Source organism: Macaca nemestrina, chromosome 15 (assembly GCF_043159975.1).
Source record: "Macaca nemestrina isolate mMacNem1 chromosome 15, mMacNem.hap1, whole genome shotgun sequence".
NCBI lineage: Eukaryota > Metazoa > Chordata > Mammalia > Primates > Cercopithecidae > Macaca > Macaca nemestrina.
The window spans coordinates 105146637-105154403 of record NC_092139.1 but is presented as its reverse complement, the minus strand read 5'-3'; the positions used below and the strand labels follow the sequence as shown (position 1 = coordinate 105154403).

At 54.0% G+C, this 7767-nt stretch overlaps 1 protein-coding gene across 1 annotated transcript in view; it reads left to right on the top strand.

Annotated features, from left to right (window-relative positions):
• Nucleotides 1–215: 215 nt before the first annotated feature.
• Nucleotides 216–7767, top strand: part of LOC105464486 (caspase recruitment domain family member 10) — a 30000-nt gene continuing 22448 nt past the window's right edge. Inside the window, exons 1-4 of the mRNA XM_011712444.2 lie at nucleotides 216–359; nucleotides 487–738; nucleotides 1596–1733; nucleotides 4026–4351. Coding sequence (XP_011710746.2) covers nucleotides 221–359; nucleotides 487–738; nucleotides 1596–1733; nucleotides 4026–4351 — 855 coding nt within the window. The 5' untranslated portion in view covers nucleotides 216–220. The remainder of the gene's footprint in view (nucleotides 360–486; nucleotides 739–1595; nucleotides 1734–4025; nucleotides 4352–7767) is intronic.

Genomic DNA, 7767 nt, shown 5'->3' with positions numbered 1-7767 from the left:
GTCGCGGCGCGCTGGGGGTGTGAGCGCGCGTGCCCGCCCCCGCCCCGCCCAGAGGCCGGGCAGGTGTGGGCGGGCGGCCAGGACCCCGCCGAGCCGGGCTGGGAGAGCCGGCGGGAAACAGGAAGCAGGGGGAGGCGCGGCCGGACGGCCGGGAGGGAGGGCGTGCGGACGGACGCGCGGGGTGACCGGGGGCCGGACGCGCGGCCCGGGGCTGGCGGCGATGTGGGGAGGCCCGGGCAGCCTGGGCGGCGGCGGGGACGGGGGCGGAGCCGGGGGCACCGCGGGCACCGCCCCCCTGCGCCTGCGGAGCCGCCGCCCGAGCGCGGACCCGGGAGCCCGAGGCGGCTGTAGCGTGCGAGGTGAGTCGCGGGGAGCTCGGGGCGCGTCCCCGACGGCAGGTCCTGCGGACGACGCCCCCGGGTGGGCTCGGCCGCACACCCAGCCCCAGGGCGCCCTGGTCGACCCCCGTGCGCCTCTTGCCCGCAGACCCCGAGGACACGGCCATGCCGGGCCAGGCGGAGGCGGGGGAGGCCGAGGAGGAGGCCGGGGCCGGCTCGGGGTCCGAGGCGGAGGAGGACGCGCTGTGGGAGCGGATCGAGGGCGTCCGGCACCGGCTGGCTCGCGCCCTGAACCCGGCCAAGCTCACGCCGTATCTGCGCCAGTGCCGGGTCATCGACGAGCAGGACGAGGAGGAGGTGCTGAGTACCTACCGCTTCCCGTGCCGCGTCAACCGCACCGGTGAGCCGCGAGGCCCGAGTGGGTCACTACCCGGGCCGGCCATGCCCTTGGCGCAGCGCCCAGAGCCGTGGAGCGCGAAGCTAGGGCTCTGCTGCCCTGAGGCTCGGTCTCTGCATCCGTAAAGTGGGCCGGCTGGGTATGCCCACCAGCCTGCCTCCTCCCTAACAACCACTGCGCCCTGGTGGTCCGCGTTGCACACACCGGCGTCAGAGTTTTGTCTCGGGGTTCTCTCCCACTTCCTGGGTCCACATTAGAGCAGAGGGTTGGATGTGGCTGCCAGGGCCGGCTGGGCCTGGGACCTGCCGGTCACAGCTGGCGGACTTGGCACCTTTCCTGCGCTCTTTGATGTCTGAGTTCTGTCTGTCCCCTCCTCTGTGCGCCACACACTCCTGGGGCAGTCATTTTTCAAGTGTCAAGACCCATCTCAGCTTTACGAGGGTCCGCGACCCTCTCCCACAGGGTGTGCCTTTGAACCAGAGCTCACAAAGGCATGATGGAATGGTCTTAATGGTGGAATTTCAGGCATGGCCAATGGGAGAAGTATTTTCTTTGCTTCTGGGGATAGAGGGGCTTCTCTGTGCCGCTGAAAAGGCAGGCTGTATTTGCGGGCCCGCATCTGTGTCTGTGGGGGGTGCTGGGGAGCTCTGGGAGCCCAGGAGTCATGAGGGAGTGTGCTCCCCTGGCTATGGCAGACTGGCTCTCTTCTCTTCCCTGATGTGTTGGGACAGGCCCCTGTGTGTGTCACTGGCTCAAAAATTTGGGGAACGTGGGCCTGGAGCATGGTGGGGGCAGAAGCAACCAGGCACCTGGGGAGGCCCTCCCCTGGACCCTGGGTGCATCCCCCCACTACTCTCCAGGGCGCCTGATGGACATCTTGCGCTGCCGTGGCAAGAGGGGCTATGAGGCCTTCCTGGAAGCCCTGGAGTTCTACTATCCCGAACACTTCACGCTGCTCACGGGCCAGGAACCTGCCCAGCGGTGCTCCATGATCCTCGGTGAGTGGACCTGCGGTGGATGCTGGCACCTTGGCCTCCAGTGCACAGGCTCCTTCCCCCATCCCTGTTACGGAGGCGCTCCCACAGTAAGGGAAACTGAGGCATGGAGCGGCTGAAGGGGCTTGCGCAGGGCCCCACGGTAGGCTGAGGGTGGGGCTGGATGCTAGTGCTGTTATTCCAAGTTTGGAGCCACATGCTTAAGATGGCTCTTTCTCCCTGATGCTGTTTTCAGACATATGTCTGACATACGCAGATGTACAGTTTTTTTAATGTAAAAAATACAGAGGCTTCAGGTGACTTTGAATTTTTTTTTGTGTGTGTGTGTGACAGAGTCTCGCTCTGTCACCAGGCTGGAGTGCAGTGGTGTGATCTCGGCTCACTGCAACCTCCGCCTCCCAGGTTCAAGCAATTCTCCTGCCTCAGCCTCCTGAGTAGCTGGGATTACAGGCATGAGCCACCATGCCCTGCTAATTTTTGTATGTTTAATAGAGATGCGGTTTCATCATGTTGGCCAGGATGGTCTTGATCTCCTGACCTTGTGATCCGGTTGCCTCGGCCTCCCAAAGTGCTGGGTTTATAGGCGTGAGCCACTGCGCCCAGCTGAATTTTTTTAATATAAAACACACACACACGCCTACATGTGTATTTTGCTTTTTTTTTTTTTTTAGAACAACTGATTTTATTGATTTTTTTTTTTTTTTTTTTTTTTTTTTTTTGAGGCGGAGTCTCGCTCTGTCGCCCAGGCTGGAGTGCAGTGGCACGATCTCGGCTCACTGCAAGCTCCGCCTCCCGGGTTCCCGCCATTCTCCTGCCTCAGCCTCCCAAGTAGCTGGGACTACAGGCGCCGCCACCACGCCCAGCTAATTTTTTTTTTTGTATTTTTAGTGGAGACGGGGTTTCATTGTGTTAGCCAGGATGGTCTCGATCTCCTGACCTCGTGATCCGCCCGTCTCGGCCTCCCAAAGTGCTGGGATTACAGGCTTGAGCCACCGCGCCCGGCCTGATTTTATTGATTCTTTCACGTCTGTTACATACACTTGTTTTAAGTGACTGCATACTATTCATTAGTGAAGTTAGGACATAATTCATTTAACCCATTTCCAGTTGAATGGATACCTAGGTTTCCATTTTTGTATTATTACAACGATGCTGGGAACATCTTTGTATGTGTGTCTTTGTGCAAATGCGTCTCAGGCGAAGAGGTTCTGAGAATAATTTCTCAAAGAGTCTGTGTATTTTAACTGTTAAATCAACATACCTCCTACCAGGAGTGTGTAAGTACCCATTTGAATCCTGGGGATCATGTTTAAATATTTTTGCCATTCTGATATGTAAAAAATAATGTTACTGTTTTAAGTTTATATTTCATTGAGTGATACAGTTCCCAGGTTACTATTTATTAAACCTTGGGTAAATAACTGCTCTGTGCTTCAGTTTTCCTGTTTTTGAAATGGGTACAATAATAGTACCTACCTTATAGTGTTGTCATAAAGATTAAATAAGATGTATCTAGCACAAAGAATTAAGTTAACAAATATTAGTAGCTACTGTAATTATTGTTGGTAGGTTGGTGCATATTTTCCTGTATTTATTAGCCATTTTTATTTTGGGACTTGCCTATTGATAGTTTTTGTCCATATTTTTATTTGGTCGTTGATCTTTTCTTATTGATTTGTAGGAGCTCTTTATATATTATGGCTCTGAGTTTTTGTTATATTTTCTCCCACTCTGTTGCTTATTAACTTTGTTACATCTTTCATTTTTCAGAAGTTTAAACTTTTTTTTTTTTTCTGAGATGGAGTCTCGCTCTGTTGCCCAGGCTGGAGTGCAGTGGCGCGATCTTGGCTCACTGCAAGCTCCGCCGCCTCCCGGGTTCATGCCATTCTCCTGCCTCAGCCTCCCGAGAAGCTGGGACTACAGGCACCCGCCACCGCACCCAGCTAATTTTTTTGTATTTTTAGTAGAGACAGGGTTTCACCGTGTTCGCCAGGATGATATCTATCTCCTGACCTCTTGATCCGTCTGCCTCGGCCTCCCAAAGTGCTGGGATTACAGGCATGAGCCACTGCGCTCGGCCGGTGTAAACATTTTTATATGGATTTGTCCATCTTTTTTCTCTTACAACTCCTGGATTTTGTGTGTTGTTTAGGAAGACCTCCCCTGCTCCCAAATTCTACAAATATATTCTAGAATTTCCCTCTAGTGTTTTTCTGATTTTTTTGACACAGTCTACTATCTCCTGGATTTTACTTGCCTGAGCTGCCTATTCTGTCCCCTGTTCTGTCCTGGCAGATGAGGAGGGGCCTGAGGGCCTGACCCAATTCTTGATGACAGAGGTGCGACGGCTGCGGGAAGCTCGCAAGAGCCAGCTGCAGCGGGAGCAGCAACTGCAGGCCCGGGGCCGGGTACTTGAGGAGGAGCGGGCAGGGCTGGAGCAGCGGCTGCGGGACCAGCAGCAGGCTCAGGAGCGCTGTCAGCGGCTGCGGGAGGACTGGGAGGCGAGCAGCCTGGAGCTGCTGCGGCTCAAGGATGAGAACTACATGATCGCCATGCGCCTGGCACAGCTCAGTGAGGAGAAGAACTCGGCTGTACTTCGCAGCCGTGACCTGCAGCTGGCGGTAGGCCCTGGGGAGATGAGTCAGGGAGGCAAGGGAAGGGGCAGCTTTTGCAATATAGTAGCCAGCCAGCCTGCGTCCCAGAGCAACCATTGCTGGCTCTTTGACATGGATAAGTCCTTTTAGTGCTCGGTGTACCTACTTCATTGGGTTATGACTGTAATTCTCAATGGGGGGTGATTTTGACCCCCTAGAAACATTTGGCCATGTCTGGGAGACATTTCTGGTTGTCACAATTAGTGGGGATTTATTGGCATCTGGTGTCAGGGATGCTGTCAAACGCCCTACAGGGCACAGGACAGTCCCCAACAAAGAATCACCCAGCCTAAAACGTCGGTAGGGCCGGGGCCGAGAAACGTTGGGCTATGAGGATTCAGTGAGTTTTTTTTTTTTACTGAGACGGAGTCTCACCCTCGTTGCCCAGGCTGGAGTGCAGTGGTGTGATCTCGGCTCCCTGCAGCCTCTGCCTCCAGGGTTCCAGTGATTCTCCTGCCTCAGCTTCCCAGGTACCTGGGATTACAGGCATGTGCCACCACACCCAGCTAATTTTTGTATTTTTAGTAGAGATGGGGTTTCACCAAGTTGACCTGGCTGGTCTTGAACTCCTGACCTCAGGTGATCCGCCCGTCTGGGCCTCCCAAAGTGCTGGGATTATAGGCGTGGGAGACCATACCCGGCCCGGTGAGTTTCCATTTAAGACACAGAGTTTCAAACATGTACAGTCCCTAGCACACTGCTCACAGCTTGTGTCAATAGTCATTGTTGATATTATCAAGAGCCACACAGGTTATAAACATCGTGTCTTCTAATCCTTCCCAAAGCACCATACGCCAAGTCCTCATTTGCAAATACAGACTCTGAGACTCAGATTAGTGAAAGGACTTGCTCAAGGTCACAGAGCCAGGAAGCTGCACAGCCTGGGTTTGAACCGGGTCAGGCTGGCTCCAGTGCCAGCCCGCTTCCCACGCTGCTGTTCCGCCTGCCCCCTGTGTGGGGAAGTCTCACCCGACTCCCTCCAGCAGCAAGTGAGGTAGTGCCTCCTGCTGCATCTCACTTTCTTGGTTTCCGACTGGGACTCAGCAGGGGGATAATACTGGTATTTGACTGCCGCAGGGCATTGTTCCAAGGATTTAATGAGCTCATCCACGTCACGGGCTTAGCAGTGCCAGCCGCATGGCACACAGGAGGCTTTCCCCAGCCATGTTGCTCAAGGCTCCACAGTGGGTTCTGACCGTGGAGTTTGAAGCCTCCCTACCCCAGGACCCTTGGGCTGTGGCTACAGCGTTGCAGGTGGCCATGAAGCTGTAGATGTGGGTGCAGCGGTGTGCCAGTCCTCGGTTTGTGCATGCCAGGTGGGTCGATATCCTGGAGAGGTTGAGCCCTCATGGGGGTGTTGAGGCCACTAGTTGAAGGGTCCAGGCCGCTGGTCCTGCTTGAGGATGAAGGGGGCTGGTTTCAGGTTGTGAGATGACCTTGAGGCCATCGTTTGAGGGCCTGGTTGGTGTGTGGCATGAGATGGAGGCTTTCTGAGGAGTGGTGGGCAGGGACAGGGACACAGGTCCCAGGCCTGCTCTACTGCGAAAAATCATGTGGCATGGGAAGGCTTTCCTTTCTGTGCCTCAGTTTCCTCATCCTCATCACAGATAAAGATGATGTGACAATTATAAAACACCCTTGTGCTTTATAGGTACCATCCTAAGTGCTTGCCACGCATAGACCCCTTTAATTTTCCAGCCACCCTACGCTGGGGTGGACACCATCTTCCCCATTTCTAGAGGAGGAAACTGAGGCACAGAGAAGTTGGTTAGAGCACTTTCCCAAAGTCTCGGGATTGATGGATTTTTTTTTTTTTTTTGAGATGGTGTCTTGCTCTGTTACCCAGGCTTGAGTGCAGTGGCGAGATCTTTGCTCACTGCAACCTCCGCCTCCCAGGTTCAAGCAATTCTTCTGCTTTAGCCTCCTGAGTAGCTGGGATTACAGGCGTGTGCCACCATGCCTGGCTAATTTTTTTTTTTTTTTTTTTTTGTATTTTTAGTAGAGATGGGGTATCACCATGTTAGCCAGGCTGGTCTCAAACTCCTGACCTCAGGTGATCTGCCCGCCTTGGCCTCCCAAAGTGCTGGGATTACAGGTGTGAGCCACTGTGTTCGGCCGGATTAAAGGATTTCTGAGTTGGCTCTCAGTGCTGCTTGAGGGGTGGTGGCTGGGAGGTGGGAGTGCTCCCCTTTCTTTACCCAGAGAGCTTCCCCTTTTTTCTGAAACAGACATGGGCTTGCTGTAAAGTTTTCTCGGAAGAAATAATCTGCTGCTCAGAGAGGACGGTGTGAGGGCTGCGGACTGGGGGCTCTGGGAGAGGCTGCAGCCCGCATGGCTTGTCCCATCTTTGGGTTGGGTGTGATGGGATCAGGAGATGTCCTGTGTGTGTGGCCATCTGGGGGCTGCTGCGACAGGGGAGGGGGATGGAAAAGAGATGGTTGGAGGTGCCTCTGTAGTCTGCAGGTCATCTACCTCTAGGCAGAGTGACTGCTTTTTCCTATTTTAGGGGCCTAAGCAGTGAAATTGGCTGGGCGCAGTGGCTCATGCCTGTAATCCCGGCATTTTGGGAGGCTGAGGCGGGTGGATCACGAGGTCAGGAGAGCAAGACCATCCTGGCTAACATGGTGAAACCCCGTCTCCACTAAAAATGCAAAAAATTAGCCAGGCATGGTGGCACGCACCTGTAGCCTCAGGGACTCGGGAGGCTGAGGCAGGAGAATCGCTTGAACCCAGGAGGTGGAGTTTGCAGTGAGCCGAGATTGAGCCACTGCACTCCAGCTTGGGCAACAGAGCGAGACTCCATCTGAAAAAAAAAAAAAAAAAAAAAAGGAAGTGAAATTAAACTTAGCTACTATAAGTTTGTCTTAATGTATAATTTATGTTTAGAGCTTTTCTGCTCCAAAATTAACAAAGGTGTTGCAGATGGATCTGAACAGAGCACCTGATCGTGCCTGACTTGGCAGCTTCTGTCGTCACCTCCCATGTACAGGTGTGTGGCGGCTGGGATTTAATACCCTGTTTTATGAGGTGCAAATTTAATGAGCGGTTATTTCTAAGCAACATAAACTGAAGGAACGAACGCTATAATTTTGTGCTCAGTGTGTTTGTGCACCGGGATTAAATGCATCCGTATTTCCTGTTGCTCGTCGGAGACTCCCAGGTGTCCTGTCCTCTGAGCTCATCAGGGAAGCCGGCCGGCCAGGGGTCAGGCAGGAGGCCCTGGTGTGTGGCTGCGGTTTGCTGAGAGGGTGTGACCACAGTTGTCCTTGTAACGAGCTGTCTTTCTCTGGCTATTCACAAAGCATGTTTTGTGAGTGGAAAGGAATGTGGGAGTCATGAATTTCTTTTTGAGTCTCTTGCGGAGGAGGAGGAGTGGACTGTTA